The sequence below is a fragment of the Nomascus leucogenys genome, chromosome 4 (genome assembly GCF_006542625.1).
Source record: "Nomascus leucogenys isolate Asia chromosome 4, Asia_NLE_v1, whole genome shotgun sequence".
NCBI classification, from domain to species: domain Eukaryota; kingdom Metazoa; phylum Chordata; class Mammalia; order Primates; family Hylobatidae; genus Nomascus; species Nomascus leucogenys.
The window spans coordinates 146,404,894-146,424,475 of NC_044384.1; the positions used below are offsets into that span (position 1 = coordinate 146,404,894).

Consider the following 19,582-nt stretch of genomic DNA (forward strand, 5'->3'; position numbering starts at 1 on the left):
CTAGATAATACCCTGCACAGTGTTTTCCAACTTGGTTCCATTCTTCCTGTGACTTTCAGGTACACCAATCAGACGTAGATTTGGTGTTTTCACATAGTCCCATATTTCTTGGAGGCTTTGTTTGTTTCTTTTTATTCTTTTTTCTCTTAACTTCCCTTCTCACTTCATTTCATTCATTTCATCTTCCATCGCTGACACCCTTTCTTCCAGTTGGTCGCATCTGCTCCTGAGGCTTTTGCATTCTTCACATAGTTCTTGAGCCTTGGCTTTCAGCTCCACCAGCTCCTTTAAGGACTTCTCTGCATTGGTTATTCTAGTTATCCATTTGTCTAATTTTTTTTCAAAGTTTCTAACTTCTTTGCCATTGGTTTGAATTTCCTCCTGTAGCTTGGAGTAGTTTGATCGTCTGAAGCCTTCTTCCCTTAACTCGTCAAAGTCATTCTCCGTCCAGCTTTGTTCCGTTGCTGGTGAGGAGCTGTGTTCCTTTGGAGGAGGAGAGGTGCTCTGCTTTTTAGCATTCCAGTTTTTCTGCTGTGTTTTTTACCCATCTTTGTGGTTTCATCTACTTTTGGTCTTTGATGATGGTGACGTACAGGTGGGTTTTTGGTGTGGATGTCCTTTCTGTTTGTTAGTTTTCATTGTAACAGACAGGACCCTCAGCTGCAGGTCTGTTGGAGTTTGCTAGAGGTCCACTCCAGACCCTATTTGCCTGGGTGTCCACAGTGGTGGCTGCAGAAGAGCGTTGGCTGTAGAACAGCGGATTTTGGTGATCTGCAAATGCTGCCGCCTGTTCGTTCATCTGGAAGTTTTGTCTCAGAGGAGTACCCGGCCCTGTGAGGTGTCAGTCTGCCCCTACTGGTGGTTGCCTACCAGTTAGGCTACTTGGGGGTCAGGGACCCACTTGAGGAGGCATTCTGCTTGTTCTCAGATCTCCAGCTGCGTGCTGGGAGAACCCCTGTTCTCTTCAAGCTGTCAGACAGGGACATTTAAGTCTGCAGAGGTTATTGCTGTCTTTTTGTTTGTCTGTGCCCTGCCCCTAGAGGTGGAGCCTACAGAGGCAGGCAGGCAGGCCTCCTTGAGCTGTGGTGGGCTCCACCCAGTTCAGGCTTCCTGGCTGCTTTGTTTACCTAACCAAGCCTGGGTGATGGCAGGGGCTCTTCCCCCAGACTGGCTGCTGCCTTGCAGTTTGATCTCAGACTGCTATGCTCGCAATAAGTGAGACTCCGTGGGCGTAGGACCCTCCGAGCTGGGTGCAGGATATAATCTCCTGGTGTGCCGTTTTTTAAGCCTGTTGGAAAAGCGCAGTATTAGGGTGTGAGTGACCCAATTTTCCAGGTGCCGTCTGTCACCCCTTTCTTTGACCAGGAAAGGGAACTCCTTGACCCCTTGCACTTCCCAAGTGAGGCAGTGCCTCGCCCTGCTTCAGCTCGCTCACAGTGCGCTGCACCCACTGTCCTGCACCCACTGTCTGGCACTCCCTAGTGACATGAACCCGGTACCTCCTATGGAAATGCAGAAATCACCTGTCTTCTGTGTCTCTCATGCTGGGAGCTGTAGATGGGAGCTGTTCCTATTCGGCGATCTTGGCTCCACCTGGAGGCAGTTCTTATAGACTATTTTTTTTAAACTCATTCTGAAGAAAGCCACGTGTCTCTATAACTAAATACATTTTTATTCTTCTATTCTTAGAGACGATATGGTTTGATTCCATGCATAGCCCCCTAAATATATTTTGTCATAGTCCTAACACTTGCTAAAGACAACTGAATAGAGGCTTGTTTGCAACTGATATAACTAGAGGAAAGCCAGCATCATTCACTTTTCATTCATTGTATGAAATAAAAAAAAAAGAGGAAGAAAGAAAACTTCCATTAGGCTACTTTCTAGGAACAGGTGCATGCAAGTGCAAGAACAGGCTCATAAAGCTTGCATTCCATTGCTTTGCAGTCAGCAAGCACCTAGAGGTAAGTATACAGGATGGAGAGGCGGGAAGTAATCTAGGCGAGTGCCAGTTTAAATATGGTGGTCAGAGAAGGTGGGCAGGAAAGTGGCTTGTAAAGGGCTCTGAAGTCAGCCAGGGAGATGCACTTCTCAGGTAGGGTGGTCATTACAAAGGCCTTGGGGCAGGGACATAGGTGCCCTGGCCCCAGGAAGCAGTGTGGCTAGACCCAGTGAGGAAGTGGAAGCAAGGGAGAGAGGAACCAAAGGAGGTGGAGGATGAGGAGCAGGAGAAGCCAAGATTCCAGCTCATATAATGCCTTTCAGGGCCCTGTAAGCTTTGGTTTTATTTTGAGTGGTGATTTGAGTAGTTCACAGCTTTGAGTAGAAAATATATAGAAGGCATGTTCTATGAAAGCGGGCATCAGCGCTTGATTTCACTGAGAAATCCTAGAAGTTGTGGCCAGGCTCGGTGGCTGATGCTTCTAATCCCAGCACTTTGGGAGGCCGAGGCGGGGCGGATCATGAGGTCAGGAGATCAAGACCGTTCTGGCTAACACGGTGAAACCCCACCTCTACTAAAAATACACACACACACACACACACACACACACACACACAAATTAGCCGGGTGTGGTGGCGGGTGCCTGTAGTCCCAGCTACTCAGGAGGCTGAGGCAGGAGAATAGCTTGAACCCAGGAGGCAGTGCTTGCAGTGAGCTGAGATTGTGCCCCTGTGCTCCAGCCTGGGCAACAGAGTGAGACTCCGTCTCAGAAAAAAAAAAAAAAAAAAAAAACGAAAAGTCCTGGATTCTCTCAGTGACAAAAGAAATACAAATGGTGATATAAGCCATGATAATTAGTGGTGAGTTACTTCTGGTTCCAGTCTGGACTTCATTGTATAGAAATGAGATATTGTGACATTGCCATCTGCTTGTGCAGATTAAAAGGAAAAGGACATAAACTAGTGTTCCCTCTCTTGCTTTACCTATGGATTTGACAAAGGGAAGGATCAATTCTAAATAAAACTCATATCCCAAGAATATTGCCTTTATGTATTTATTATTTATTTATTTATTTATTTTGAGGGAGGGCCTCTCTCTATCGCTGAGGCCAAGTGTAGTGGAGCGATCTTGGCTCACTGCAACCTCTGCCTCCCAGGTTCAAGTGATTCTCTGGCCCCAGCCTCCCAAGTAGCTGGAATTACAGGCATGAACCACCACACCCAGCTATTTTTTGTATTTGTAGTAGAGATGGGGTTTCACCATGGTGGCCAGGCTGGCCTTGAACTGCTGACCTCAGGTGATCTATCCGTCTCAGCATCCCAAATGCTTTTCATTTTTTCTTTATTCCAGCGGTCATGATCCTGTTGATGAATGAGACTTACTCCTGCACACAAACTCAGTATATTTCTGCCCCGGAATTCTCAGCAACTGCTTGAGAATGCACCCAAAAATGTCATGGGGAGTTTGTAGTACCTAAAGCATCTGTGGTTGCTATGTGAATATCAAGTCTCCTCAGGGCCATGGCGCTTTCTGTTCCATCTGTTGGGAATGCCCTTCCTCTAGCTCATTCCTTGAATAGTGCCTTTTTTTCAAATCTGGCCTAAATACTGTGTTTTCAGAAAACCCTTCTCTGCTCATTCTAGGAGAGAATTAGTTTTCCTATGTATTGAATGAATAAATTAATTAACATAAATGCGTGGTTCTGCAAAGTCAAGTTCTAAGCCAATTCTCAGTGATTTTGGCAGCCGGCTCCTGTTCATGGGGACCAGGGAATTAAGAGACAGTGCTTATGCTAGCAGTCCTGGGTCTATTAACGCGAAGTGCAAATGAGATTTTGACACTGTTTATTCTAATGTTCATGTTTGCTTGTATACAGTAACTCACTTCCAAATATTTAGCTGAAACAAATCAAATGAGGGAATCTTGAAAGTTCTTCTGTTGTTTGAAGTGGGAAGAAAGCACCAAATATAGTATACATGGCAGATACCCTATGTTCTCTCAGTCGAGAGTGAATTTATGACTGCAAACCTTATAATCCCATGTAAAATGTCCTTACACAATAAAAGACAGTTCACAAAATAATCAAAGAATGAGCCAATTCGTTGAGAAAGGCAAGTGTCTCACCACATGATTTGAAACTGGAGATAATTCACTGTTCATTGTTGGGCAGCATGTTGAGACAGTGGCCCTGTAAAGCACTTTGTCTGTGTCTAACTGGTTGCAGAAGGAGTGACCACCCGGCCACGTGTCTCTATTCAAGGAGCCAAACCTGCCCCTTCATTACGTTTTCTGCAAGTACAATGAATGTCTATAGGTTTGAAACTTTTTTTATTATTTTATTTTATTTTCTATAAGTTATTGCGGTGTAGATGGTATTTGGTTACATAAGTAAGTTCTTTAGTGGTGATTTGTGAGATGTTGGTGCATGCACAACCTGAGCAGTATCCACTGCACCATATATGTCGTCTTTTATCTCCCTTGCCCCCCCCTCCACTCTTCCCCCCAAATCTCCAAAGTCCATTATATCATTCTTATGCCTTTGCATCCTCATAGCTTGGTTCCCACATACCAATGAGAACGTAGGATGTTTGGTTTTCCGTTCCTGAGTACTTCACTTAGAATAATAGTCACCAGGGAAGCTGAGGCGAGTGGATCACGAGGTCAGGAGATTGAGACCATCCTGGCTAACACAGTGAAACCCCGTCTCTACTAAAAATACAAAAAAATTAGCCGGGCGTGGTGGCGGGCGCCTGTAGTCCCAGCTCCTCAGGAGGCTGAGGCAGGAGAATGGCGTGAACCCGGGAGGCAGAGCTTGCAGTGAGCCAAGATCGCGCCATTGTACTCCAGTCTGGGTGACAGAGCGAAACTGCACCTCAAAAACAAATAAATACATAAAAGAATAACAGTCACCAATCTCATCCAGGTCAACTTTGTAACCTAACCAGCTGAATATTTTTAAGAAAGTAACTATTTAATACACAAATTTATTGAAATCTAAAATGTATTGTAGAATGGTAAAATGAAGGAAAGAAGGAAATTCCCAAATAAATATGTTTTGTTTGTAATAGCAAATTGTATGTTGCTATAAATACTACTTCATTTTTATGTTTTCCTTGTTATTAAATATAACACAAAAATCCAGATATATGATAGATAAATTAGGCAATTATTTTTTTACTACAAAATAGCCTTTCCTTTAAAAAAATTTCATGGCAGGACTTATTTTAAAACAAAAACAACAGCATTTCTAATACGTTTTAAATATATGATTTGTGGATATACTCTCTCAGAAACGCATAAAGTTCTACATCTACTGTGATTAAGAATTCACAAGTTTCATTCATTATTCATGAATGTTATTGGGATGTTTTCTAGATGTTAAACTATTTCTTGACAAAACATTGAAGGAGTTTTTAAATCCCTCATAACAATTATGTTACTATAATACCACAATTATATTAAAATGTTTATATTTCTTAGTCTTTATACTTAAGTTGAAATATACATATGTATACACCTTAATGTAGATAAATTTGTTCTGCTTTTTCACAGAGCAGACATTATACCTTTTTTTTCTGTTTTACAATAGAGTATGCTGATTAATTTTAATTTTATTCAGTTGATCATATATTTTCTGAGTCTCTGAATGTTTCCCAGTTGATGGATTTTGTTTTGTTTTGTTTCCTAAAAAAATGAAGAACATTTCTCTCTTGGTAGCTGTGAAATAGGAACAAAAATAAACATTTTATCACACATTTTGGATGTGATTAAACAAAATAGTTCACTTAATGACCTTGGTATAGAATATCAGACACCTACAATATACTCAATAGACATCAGACCCTAAATTGGGTAACTTGCCAGGGAATATGAGCCCTCTCAGTATCACTCGCTGGTGTTGGTGAATTGCCTGAAGCACTATATTAATGCATGTTGATATTAGGAGCATACAACTATATCAGTTTCACTCTTGGTGTTTATGTATTTTCAAAATTTATCTTTTTAATGTATATTAGATGGTATTTCAGTGTTGTTTTCATTTGAATGCATATCATAATAAGAAAGGTTGAAACTTCACCTGTGTTTGTTTTTAATTTTGGTTTATTCTAGAATTCACTCTTATTTAAATTGCCGTTTAAAATCTTTTTTTTCCATGTGTCTGTTTGTATCTTGTTATTTATTTATTTATTTATTTATTTACTTGTTTTTTGAGACAGAGTCTCGCTCTGTCGCCCAGGCTGGTGTGCAGTTGGGAAATCTCGGCTCACTGCAAGCTCCATCTCCCAGGTTCACACCATTCTCCTGCCTCAGCCTCCCGAGTAGCTGGGATTGCAGGTGCCCATCACCACACCCAGCTACTTTTATGTGTTTTTAGTAGAGAGGGGGTTTCACCATGTTAGCCAGGATGGTCTCAATCCCCTGTCCTCGTGATCCACCTGCCTCGGGCTCCCAAAGTGCTGGGACTACAGGCATGACACACCGCGCCCAGCCTGTATCTTTTTTTTTAAAATACAAATCAAGTAAGTATAAATAATATCCCCCAGCTGTGTTGTTGCAAATATTTTTTTGTTGTGTTGTTTTTATTTGTATATATTTATTTTGGAAAAATTAGGTAGATTGGTTTACTCATGAAGTTATTTTTGCTTCAGTAACATTCACAATTTCTGTTTAGTTGAGATAATGCTTAATTTGAGACCATATATTATATTTTAATGTGACAAGTTACCCATTATTTAATACATTCAAACATTTTAATTTGTGTAACAGGTATTTTGTATGAGGGAATTTTTAAGTTGATATTTTAAAAATTTCTATTCAGTTATTCCAATATACTTTCTTAAATAATGTCTCTTCACTCATCATTTATGATGTACATTTACTCATATTAGGTCCTTGTAACACTCCATGCTGTAGGGATAATGGTTCCCATTTCTGTCAGCAAAGCCTTTATCCTTTAGCGATATGTTGGAGCAATTTAATATCTTTAGCAGCCAAACTGGAAGATAAGTTCGCAAGTAAATATTATATCAAAAATTAAGTAATAATTTTTCTCAGTCGAAATGGGCTTTGAAAACTGTTTCCTCTGTGGCATTATTTATAAAATTGATCATCAAGGAGAGCTGCATAGATGTAAAAGGAAACAAATTGATTTATTTTTAAAAACGTTTTGCTCATCAAAGATAGTAGTTATGTAGCCCTTCTTCAAATGTTATTATGTTTAAAGTGTTGCTGTTTAGAAAGTAAAATCCCTTACAAAAAGAGTGGAGAAATTAAGAGTTAAAAAGTTTTGTTAGAGGAATACTTACAGCACTATAGCAGGCTCTTCCAAACAGAAACACACATATACACACACACACACACACATGCACACACACACGCACACACACACACTCACAAGCACCGACACTAATTTTGCCTCATTCTGTACTAAAGATTTTCTGTGATTTAAGCATTTTATCCAATGAATAGCATGAAGTTTTTTTGTTTGTCTTATATATATAATATTCAAGTTATCAATCAGATTATCTTGATAATATTCTACTATATTTTATGTGGAGTGCTGTACAAAGAATTCTAATACATCTTGCATATATTATGCTGGCCTGATTCTAACTGTAACTCATTCCGAAATATTCCATGGACATTAACATATCTACTGAAGAAATGCGATAGTGATAAGGTTTGGGAATTTTTTTTTTCTCTCTGCTACCTTAAATGTTTTTTTCTTCATTTTATTTGGCTTTTCTATTTTGCCTTCTTTATGTCATGTACTCGTTTCCCAACAAAGTTACCCTTAAATTTCACCACCTGTCTGCTGTAGTCGATGCTCTGTTCTTACCTGGATTCAGTGAGCATGGTACTCATGCTGGCGCAATGAAGTACGTGTCTCCATCATCCACTCGTTCAGCAAGGGAAGTTCTAGGAAAATGTAGATACTAAGTGTCTAAGATCTTAGACTCAGGGGACCCAAATATTAGACAGGGACATAACACTGGAGTTTATCCAGCTCAACCACTGGCATTTTAAATACAAGGAAACTGCGTGGCAGTGAGGTATGCTCATTTGATCAGGGCTGGTACTCTGGTGGGCACCAGCACAGTTCTGTCAGCTGTTAAAATAAAAAGGAACACTCTTTTACTAGTTAACACGTATCCATTCCCGGAGCCCTCCAAACTCCCTAGACACCTACTGCAGGTCATCGGACCGTCCAGCAGTGGAGAGACCAGGGGGCTAATGGCTGCAGGGTGGGGGTCCAGGACTCTGTCCTGGAGCTGTGGCTGGTGTCCCTGTTTATGTTGGCCGCCTGTAAACACTCCTATCAGATAGGTTTAAATTCACTTCTGGTCAAGGTTACTGAGATGTTTTCCCAGAAGAATCCGGTTAAGCTGCTTATTCTACACACTTGTATTCTATGTTTATTCTATACCATGCACATAAATACAACTATTTCAAAGCTTTTTAAATAGTAGACAGTGATTCAGCTCATTGGTTGACATGACAAAAATTCATAATCATTTGATGTCAGGTTTTTTTCATTTTTTTATTTTCCCCTCTAAAACATTGAAAGGGGGGATTGCTTGCCAACAAGGTGAATTGTGAAGAATATATGCAGTTTCAGCAGTTGGATTTCAATTAATATATTTCATTAATCTTTCAACTACATCATTTTGGTAACTTGGACTTCGATAATTTTCTTTTAATTCCACACATCTATGATATTTTATCATTTTATGTAATAAAGGTATTAGAACTATTTTCTTTTCTATCTGTTTTTACAGTGAGATAAGTTAACTTTCATAGTATATAATGAACTCAGAGAAACGAATAAAATCTAAATATTAAATAAAATTATGTATTTATACATGAAAAACAGTTATTACTCTGGAAATATTTATGTGTGTGACATGTTTATATAGAGTTATTTAATCAGTAACAAAAGTAAATATCTGTCGCTAGTGATCTTGTTTACCTCATCCCTTTATGAAGGGAATATTTATATTTGGGTTTAAAGAAAAACAACATAAAGTATGTGTCACTTTTAGTTGTTAACCTGATTCAGCATTATCCCAACCCAAGGTGCTTAGAGCTGAATTCTGCATAATGTCTGAATCTCAATAGTTGCCACTCTATTTTTCCTCATGGCTGGAATATGTACTTCCTCTTATTTTTATATGGCACTGATTTTTATCTCTGTTTTCAAAAATACAATTTTGACAGGGAAATGTATATGTATGATAACATTCCTAGTAGCTGTTCCCAAGAATGTAATAAAAATTGTGGCTAGCTGGGCAGTTGTGGAGCTGGGTCTCAGTTGACCAGGGTTGTGTGTGTGTGCTTGTACAGTGGTGCCCATGGAGGGCAGGGGGCAGGAAAGACATTTGGTAGTGGGCACAGGAACTATTTTTGCAGTTTTCAAATTGCAGTATATACACAGTTATTTTTATTCGTGTTCCGTTTTGCACTTTTAAAAGGAAACAATACCGTGATAGCAGAATTTTTATAATCTGTACATTTAATAATTATTTAGTTTAAAATAAATTTGGGATCTCAAAAATGAGTTTCCTGAGATGTCCTACAAAACATGGGCAGCCTTTTCCACAATGTCATGTGCTTTGGATGGGCGTCACTGTTGGACCAACTATTAAAACATGAGAAGACCCATCCGTAACGTAGTCTTGATTTCATTGACATTTGAAGGTAGCAATTTTCCTCCAAGTGTACCTCTCAAAGACGTCCACTCTAAAGCTGCCGTTAGCATTAGTTGACATAAACAGCATGAGAATGCCTAGTGTGTAGACCAGCCTGGTATCCCGTAGGAAGGATGCAAAATGCAATACTCCAAACTCTGGGAACTAAAACCATGTGCTGTCAACTACCCCTATGCCCCTGGCATTCTTCTGAGTAAACTGAAGGGAGCTAATTTGAAGGGAGCTATATCACCCTCTTACTGTTGCCAACAAGGTGGGTTCTATTTTGACTTTTTTGTGAGGCTTAGATCCTGCCAAAATAAAACGAACATCTCTGAAAGATGAAAGAAACATTGGAACGTGCAACTTGGGAAGGGTTAATAAAAAGAGGTCAGTTCCTCTCACTTTGCTGTAATTTTGGTAGAGATGGGTGGGTAGGGTCGAAGACATGCACTTCGTAAGTGCTCAGGCCGGTCACACGATCTCTGCTTACAGCAAACTCCCCCCATCTTGGTAACAGGCTGACTTTTACATATCATCCACACCGCAGTATCAGAATTAATCACTGTTAAATATACATATGGATAGGAAGTATTTGAGGAAAGAAAGAAAAGGAAGAAAGAAAGGAGGGAAGGAAGAAATTTTAAAAAACATGCTTTAGAACATGTTATTTTAAAATACTTCTCTCGCATGTATATATAGTTTATATATATAAGATATATATAGTATATATAGTTTATATATATAAGATAGCTATATGTAATATATAAACTGTATATCATATAGTTTATATGTTATATATATAAACTGTCTTATAGTTTATGTTGTATATATAAACTATATATAATTTGATATGCCCATAATGTTTTGTAATAGATAATATAAATGTACCAAAAAAGCTTTTTTACTCTACAGCAAACTTTCCAAGATCTGTTTCCTTTCTAACCAATAATTTTTTAAATGTTAGTTTGTATTTTAAATGCACTTTTATCTTTACTGGCCTTTCACTGATTGCTTTTCTAAGATATTCCACTTTAAGTTTCATGCAACTATTTTCTACTGAGAACCTTTCTATGAGGTGATGTGCCTCTGTTATGTTACTGAATAGCTATCTGAAATTCAAAACCAAAATTAATCCCAAATTTATAGAAAATAAATTTAGGGCAACCATTTCTTTTAAGAGCACAGTATTCTCAAAGCCAGACATCCATGAATAAACGCCCACATGTTTCTAAGTCTCAAAATGTTGCTTAAATAGTGTCATCTTCCAGGATTTGGAGAAAATCTCTGAAAATCTTGTTAGGCTGTCTATCCATGTCACGTACATGGCTACTACACTTCCCACGTTTTAGAAAAGCCACCATTTCCATCTTTCCCATAATGGCCATTCAATTAATAATCCTATTTAAATGTTAGACTCTTGTAAGCCTTTTCATAGAACTCATTAACATACCAAAATATTCTTTTTCAGATTGAGTGTCTCAATTTGGGGTTCAGGAAATATTTGTCGCTGATCAAGAGTGACACTTGGTGGACACACTCGTGTATGGAAACCATCCTGAAACGTGATGCTTTCTTTCTGCTTCTGCCCCTGCAGCTGAGGGAGCCTGCGGAGGAACCTTACGTGGGACCATCAGCTCCATCTCCAGCCCGCACTTCCCTTCAGAGTACGAGAACAACGCGGACTGCACCTGGACCATTGTGGCTGAGCCCGGGGACACCATTGCGCTGGTCTTCACTGACTTTCAGCTAGAAGAAGGATACGATTTCCTAGAGATCAGTGGCACGGAAGCTCCATCCATATGGTAAGTCCCAGGAAGAGATGCCACAAAGGATACAGGTGTGTTTTCCCCATTTTTCCGCCAACGAGCTTCAAGAATTGCTTCTCTCTGGACGTTCATGGGCAAGCATGAGTGTTCCTTTTTTGCCTTGATCTTTTGGGTCTGAAAAAGTTAGCTTTACTGTGACTGATTTCAAAGTTTCCAAGATGTCTTTATGCTAGTGTTTGGATCTCAGGAAGTTATCTGTGTGCTTGAACTACAGTGCTTTCATTCTTGGACTCTTTTAAAGAAACTAAGGTGAGTCAGTTTTGGGTTTGGTCTGGAGCTGTTTCACTGTGAGCAGAGATTTTTAGATTGTTTATTTTCCTTTATCTCACTTTGCCGAGCATTGACAAACTGCTGCAGATATAGGACTGTGCATTCCTTTTTCTTCGTGAAGACTGTGTACCACATTCTGTGGCCACCTATGGGGAAATGCCTGTGGCTACAAGATCCTCAAAGGCAAAATAACTTAACACACATCTTACTCCAACGTCTGTATGAAATTAACCCCAGGATGGTCAGTTCTGTGGTGTGTACCCTCGTAGAGACAAAGGAAAGCAAGGTCTAATGAAGTACGGCCTATTTAGGTGTGCTGGTCGTGATCGCAAGAACAGTTTTGTTTGTGTCCATAAGTGCAATTTGAGAGACTTAAAAGCATAGCATAGATGTTTAAAGCCTTAATTTCTATCTCGAATTAGGTCATTTGTTGCTTGTTAAATTGTGTTGTTGTTGTTGTTATTTTAAATGTGAACACTTTAAAACGGCTTCAGTTATCTGTTTTAGATCGTGAAATATGACTAAACAAGAATAGGTATGTTGAAACTCAGGGAGACCCAGAGGAACTGTTGGCCATTTATGAGTAGGAAGAGGGAAAAATGAAATGAGCGATTGTGAACATGTCGACAGGTTGCAGTTTGCATTTCAGTACGAAGGCTAACGGACAAACATGTCAAACATGAAACATATTGTAAATATGACCACCTGTTTTAAACCGATTATTGGAATTGAATTGAATTGTACTTTGTTTTCCAAATCACAGGGCTCAATGCAGAGGATTCCTATTCACGGAGAAGTCCTTTCCTGGTTGATTTTATTGTGCTTGTGTTACATGTTATTCCAAATAGGAGGGAGTAGGAAACCAAACAAATTCTACCTAGATTGTCTTTGTTTTCAATTTTATTCATGCTGAACAACACTTTTAGATGAGCCAGGACCCATCTACTTAATGTATGTTGTACAATTTTAACTTTAAACACTCAGGAATGTGTTTAAATTATTACCTATCTCACTATGTCTAACATTAGAGTTCATGGAAACAAAAGCTGAGCCGAGAGCTGGATAACCTAAGTTCTGCCATACGCTCTGCCAAAAGCAATGCTTATGACTTCAGTCAAGTCTATTTGTAAAAATCCTGTGCAAAAAAAAAAAAATCTTAAAAATGAATTTATTCAACATGTCTTTAGTGCATATTGTCTGCTAATCATTTAAAGATATTCAAGTGATCTAACCTCTTTCTAGCTTTGAAATTATTGTGGTTTTCAGAAAATCATTGAAATATAAAATATATAGATACTGATTCTAAGAATTTATATGCTTAATGTTAAAGGTCTTGTCTTTAGGAGAGTCTAGAGGTATTGGGCATTGACTGCACGCCTTGCTGGTAAGATGTCAGGTTGGGAGAGAGGTAGAAGCAAGTGAGGCCGATTTGTTAGTGATTCTAGGACCTATGATCAGTGGCAGCTTTTGCCAAACAAACTTAGTTTATGTCAGAAAGTACAGATCATGAGTGTGATGAGAAGCGTGTTCTGAAAAGTTGATGGGACCACTGTAGCACTTTATGGCAAAAATTGATCACCCTTGTCATAGAGAGAATATTAGCACAGCTAGCCAGAGAGACTACCACTGCCTTCTTGGTGCCTGGATCCAGGCTGGAAGACATCTTCTACATCACTGGCATCTCTCTAGGTATTTGCTAGGGAAGTTGGTGGGAAAGTTATCACTGGGAACTATGACCCTGTGTGCCTTCGTGTCTAGTAAACTCTGTTGCCTGTTAGCTTAGCTGCTCTCTTCAAATAGCTATAATTAGCTGGGGCTAGAGTTGTGTTTATACTTGTATTCTTACGATGACTTATACTGTCCTGTTTGCTTGGCACAAAAGCCCTGTGGGGTCATTATTCTTACTATTATCTACTATTATTCCTTTTTCTATTGTAGATTAAAAAATAAAGCTGAGATGTGCAGAGGACAAGAGATGGCAAAGCTGATGGAGCCCTTGGCAGAGCTCAGGTTCAAGGTCTCTGACTCCAGGGCATTTTCTTCTGTCTCTGTATAGGCCCCCAGTCAGTGTAGTCCAGGTCTGAGCTTCAATGCCCTGTCAGAGAAGTACAGTTTCTCTGTTTCAGAACTGCAGGCTGGATCATAAAGCCTTGAACAGGTAACTGTCGGGGTGGAGATGGAAAAGCAATTTAGCATATGTGCTGGGTCAACAGAGTGTTTTTTGTGTGTGTATGTGACATTAATGTTTATCATAATAGTCAAAAGAAGTATCTTGACACAGCCATAAGGACTACGTTTAAGTGGAACTCTCAGCTTTCAATGACTCTTCAGTGGAGGCTGAAAAGCAAAAGATGGTTCTCCTAAATAACTATGGAAACCTACAGGAGCACATTTAAAACATAAAACAGAGTAATTTGAAGTACCCTTTTAAGGCCTATACAAATGCGTAATATGATTTATCTTAAAAAGACTATTATTTTAGAGTAATTTTACAGTGACAGTCTCTGAAATATTTAATGACTCAAATTGGTATATTTAAAAGATTTCCCCATGCCCGAATTGCATGGGCAGGGACGAGGAGCATTGTGGGTGCTGCGACCTCTTCCCAAGCACAAGGTCATTCCACAGAGCCAGGAGGGTGGTGCGAGTGACTGTGAGTGGAGTGAGGGCAGATACACATATGATTTTCCAATAATGTATTTTTAAAAAAGGACATGCAAGCAAGGGCACTCTAGGAAGAAGCTACTTGGAAAATTGTTAAGAACAATAATAGGATTAGCCTTATTTTCATTTAATTTGGAGTGAAATTACGCACTCAGCTATGTTTTAAGTCAGGGTTGCCATGGCAGCAGTGGAGGCAGTCTAAATATAGGGGATGATGTCATGTGCCAAAATTATCTGTATATTAAGCATACAGTGGGTTAGTAATTTAAGCCTCTTAGGCTATGTGTACATTAGATGAAACTGACTTTTTTTTTGCTAGTCAGATTCTAATTTTATGCAGGTTGGCTTCCTACCAATCCCTTATTTTAATAGAGAGTTGCCGTTTCTAGTTCACTTTATAGCATGGTCTAGCCATTATTTTTCTTGCAGTTAGAAAGGAAATGTGTAGTGGTGAAGCTAGCCAAGTGGTTTTTTTTTTTTTCTGAAGAGATATGATGGTGTAGCCTATAACTTGTACGTCTAATAATATCAGGAAGAAAGAAAATTGATTTCGTTTCTGAGTTCTCCCTCTGTGGTTTCTAAATTAAGACACGACGGTTAACGGGATTAAGGTTGTAGAATCTTGGTTGGGAACACTGAGGGAGCATTTATTCTCTTTAAAATGTGAACTTATATAACAAAAGAACCAGGCGTCCATCCCGTTCTGTGACAGGGAGTGTGTAGAGGATAGAGAAGGTAAGGAAAAAGAAGATAAAAATAAATGCATTGAAAATGTGTCCCAACAGAAATTTAAATGCATCGATTTCTTAACTTCCATGACTGACCCTCAGCTCCCCGAGACAGAGCCTGGAAGCCTCAGTGTCCCTTCCCAGGCTGTCCACAGCTACCAAGTTGGCCCCATCCTGGCTTCCTCCCTGCCAGGCACGGCCATCCCCTTCCATTTTGCCCCAGCGAACACATCCCTGTCTTTATGTTAGTGTGTGTTTGCAGCCCTGGTGCATTTGTTCAGCTGCACGCCTCCACATGGAAATCCCCTACTGCGCATCTATTGTCGATCCTATTATCATAATGCTTAGAGGGGCGTGCAGAGTACCTAGAAGAACACTTCAGAAATAATGCAAGTGAAACAAACAGGTTGCGTGATCTTCCTCCCTGGAAGACATCAGCCATAATAAATGGAAGAATATTTCTTCCGCTTTGGATTAGGGCTGCCTTATGACTTCAAGAGAAATATCTGTTCCTTTATGATTTTTTAAGGTGTAAGCTCTATTTGTCATAAACCAGCATAAGTTGACCCTTTTGCCTACGTGGTGTAGGCAAGTTCACAAGGGAAACTCTAGGGTGACAGTTTTGTAAACTTAGTTTATTTTGTTCCCATTAACCCAGCACAATTTTACTGTTAAATCAATCTGGTTGGTGATTGGCTGAAGTTAAAACTTCAGGGAAATGGAGAAAGCTGAGTGAGTTTCAAAGAAACCTTGAAGGGTCAGTTAATGCCTCCAGTGTTTACCCAACTTGTCACTTCATTGATAATTGACTTAGTGTCTATTTAATTTCTAACAAGGGAGAATTACAGAGGAACACGCTGAGTAACACACTCCCTGAAATCAATCCTTCTCTCACGTGCCCCAGAATTAAAGTAAGGAGGCACCATCTTCTCCCTCCTCATATTATTATTAACCATTTTGAATTCATTTTACAGAAAATTTGCAGAACTAGCACAGAGAGTTGCTGTATATCCTAAACCTAGCTTCCCTCATGTGAACATCTTACATAACGATAGTGTAATTATTGGTAGCAAGAAATTCATGAAGTAACAGTGCTGCTAACTCACTTTCAGACTCTGTTTGATTTCCTCTGGCTGTTGTACTGTAGTCTTTTCTGGTCCAGGGCTCCAGCCAGAGACCCAGAGAGCATTTGGTTTTGCCTCCTTGGCCCCGTCCAACTGTGGCTGTTTCCATCTTTCTTTGTTTCTATGAACTTGACCTATCACTTGTTAACAGCTCAATCTTTCGGGAGAAAAATGGTTTTGGAAAAGCAATGACATAGATTATGAATATGGAGGAGACCATGCAGCAATGCTCCAATGCCACCAATTAAAATGGGAGATTTGTTTTTTGTGTCTTTCTTTGTAATTTTTTAATGTTAATACTGGGTCTCCTTCTGTCACCCAGTCTAGAGTGCAGTGGTGCTATGAGAGCTCACTGTAGCCTCGAACTCCTGGACTCAAGCCATCCTTCCACCGTAGCCTCCCTCGTATCTGGGACTACAGGTGCAGAACCATGGCTAATTTTTTTTTAATTTTTGTAGACACAGGGACTTGCTATGTCGTCCGGGCTGGTCTCAAAATCCTGGACTCAGGGAATTCTCCTGCCTCGGCCTCCCAAAGTGTGGGATTACAGGCGTGAGCCACAACAGCCAGTCCTATATTTTCTGTCTTAAATTTGGATTCAGCAATTTTATTTCACAAACCTGTTGTAAGCTATGCACATCAACACTTTTTTATGGAAGCAAGTATAGCATAAACAGGAAATAAATATGAATATTTATAAATATACATATAATAAAACTATATATAATATATGTAGATACACACACATGTGTATATATATATATACACATTTCTCCTTTTCTTGAACCTCTGCATACCAGTTGAAGGTCTAAGGACATACTCAACATGATATTGTAGTTCCATTCGTGAACGCTTCTTTTAATTAAAATGCCATTTCTATGTTTTATCAATGGTGTATTTTTTTGTAAAAAAAAAAATTTACTACTAATAATCGCTGAGTATTTGTTATATAACAAGAAAATATAAACAATAGTTGCTACTGCTACTTGGAGATACTACTATTCCCATTTTATAGTTGAGAAAAATAGGCTTCAAAGTAGTTAAATATTGAACCATGCAACAAGCAAAGAGGCAGAGTGGAGACTTGGAGAGAGATAGTCCCAAGGTATATTTCCTCCTCTTTTTAAAAAACTTGAGATCACATTTCTTTGCTAACTTTAAAACAGCAAGATGAAAGCAGTGTGTGGGCACTCCACTCTCATCCTAGAATTTCTTCAGCAACCTTCTGCCTTAGTGCATTCAAAGAAAGCGCCCTGCCACTTCTAATTTCTCCTCAGCTCTGTTACTGTGTGGTGGCGTCACCACCAGCTACTCTTACATGTTTCTTGCCAGCATTATTAGCTAGACAGTAATGTAATCATCTTAGCATACTTGCTTGTTAAGCATATTTCGGGGTATAACAATGATGGATATTATCAGGCTTCTAAGAGGGCACATGGGTGACAGGCTGATGTTACCATGAAGCCATTGCATAAAGATGTGACTAGTCAGGGTTGTATATGCAACTGTGACCCACTGAAGTCTTAGGTAGGTGGAGAAAACTGGCCACCCCAGACTACCCCACAACCTAGGTACCTCCACCCTGAAACTCAGTAGGCAAATAATGCAAACTTTTTTCAGTACCAGCTAATTCTACTGTACCGATAATTTCTCATTTGATTGTTGGCTTTCTTTCACATGCCTTATCCTGGATATTTTTATTTTCACCTGGGTGGATTAGGCCTCCTCTCCACAGTGTCTACTGTGGGGCCAATTTCCAATCTCCACCTTTTCTCTCAGCTGGTGGCCAGGGATGGAGCCCCTGGGCAGCGAAGGATTTTCTGGGAAAGATGCTACAGCCCCACAAGTGGAGTGAAGGAGGCAGGCTGCGTTTTAGAGGTTTCGGTCAGGTTTGGTTTTGCAAGACACATTTTGTCTCCTGTCCTTCTGAAAAGCATCATCTCTAGAAGGCCCTGAAGGAAGAGTCTTTCATGTCAGAATGAACCTTCAGGAGCAAAGAAGGTGGCTCTCCATGAAGGGACAGCTGCACTCTCTGATTCACTACCAGGAGCACATACCCTAGGAATTATTTCCTGCCCTCACGTCTCCTTCCTCTTGAAAGGAATGGACTCACCAGCAGGTGGTCCTGCAACTCTGAGAAGCCACCGACTATCTTATTGCCTAGAATTAAGCCTGAATTTCAGATTTCTTCAGAAATTCTAGAAATAGCATTCTAGAGCAATCCTTTAATTTGGTTCAGTAAATACCAGAGTTTCAATAAAGTTAAAAAACTATTTGAAAGCATACATATTTGAAATATGGGACATTTTTCTTATTTATTGAATGGTGGTAGCTATGGATCAAATGTAATATTTTACCCTAAGATTCCATAAAATTGTCCAGCCTGAGGAGTAACAGAGAAAAAGAAAACATCCCTTGTCTCTAAAGATGGGACCCGTAGGAAAAATAGTTATCCCAGGACAGAATTCCCGGTCTCCATCCTTGCAATTCTGAGGGCAGAGATGAACTCTACAGCTCCGGTGTCATATCTCTCTCATGTCCAGTTTCTCCAAATTAACCTCATTTTATTGAAAAATACATTTCCTATAAATTATTTAAGCTGTAGGCAATGAAAAAAACTCTTTTATGGATTAAAATTTATTTCACCAACTGTGAAATACCTGTTTTTTGTAATGACGCTTCCTTCTTTTTGTATGTGGCCATTAAGGCTGGAAACAATAAAAAAGTAAAACTAAATTAACACTGTTAAATAAATTTCTCATTTAAAAACACTCTGCCTTCTAAAAGGCCATTGTGCTCACTCCATTTTAGTCATTCTCAAACAATGCTGCTTAACTCTCATTTATTCCTCAAATCAGCCAATTGGCACATCCTCATGTTCCAATTCTACATTTTGATATCTTCATGTAGAGTTTCTCTCAAAGCCATGAATATCTAATTTTTCTCTTTCTTCTGAAAGTTTGAACAATTTCATGGAGGACTGGTTAGGAGAATAAGGTAATTTTGTGCAACCCAACACTCCTCCAGAAAACGTGACATTTGATTGCTTGGATTCCTTCCTGTTGGCACACGCTATCCAAGCTTAATACATCCTTTAAATGAGCAGTGGCCTAGAATATTAACATTTTCCACCTTTGACTTTAATAAGTACAAGTATCTAAGTTCTTCTGATGCGAATTTGTTTAGAGAATCACCGTATCATTTCTTAATAAACATATGCATCATAAAAGGCTTTGATTTTTTTTGAATTATAAATTTAACATAGATGGCACCTGAGAAATCTCTTAATGCAATCCCTTTATTGTTTGGGGAAAAAAGAGCTGCATCATAAATAGAT

The 19,582-nt window shown here is 39.3% G+C and overlaps 1 protein-coding gene across 1 annotated transcript in view; it reads left to right on the forward strand.

The window, feature by feature from the left end:
• CSMD1 (CUB and Sushi multiple domains 1) overlaps positions 1-19,582 on the forward strand; it is a 2,090,842-nt gene that overhangs the window by 1,031,442 nt on the left and 1,039,818 nt on the right. Inside the window, exon 5 of the mRNA XM_003271406.4 lies at positions 11,228-11,435. Coding sequence (XP_003271454.2) covers positions 11,228-11,435 — 208 coding nt within the window. The remainder of the gene's footprint in view (positions 1-11,227; positions 11,436-19,582) is intronic.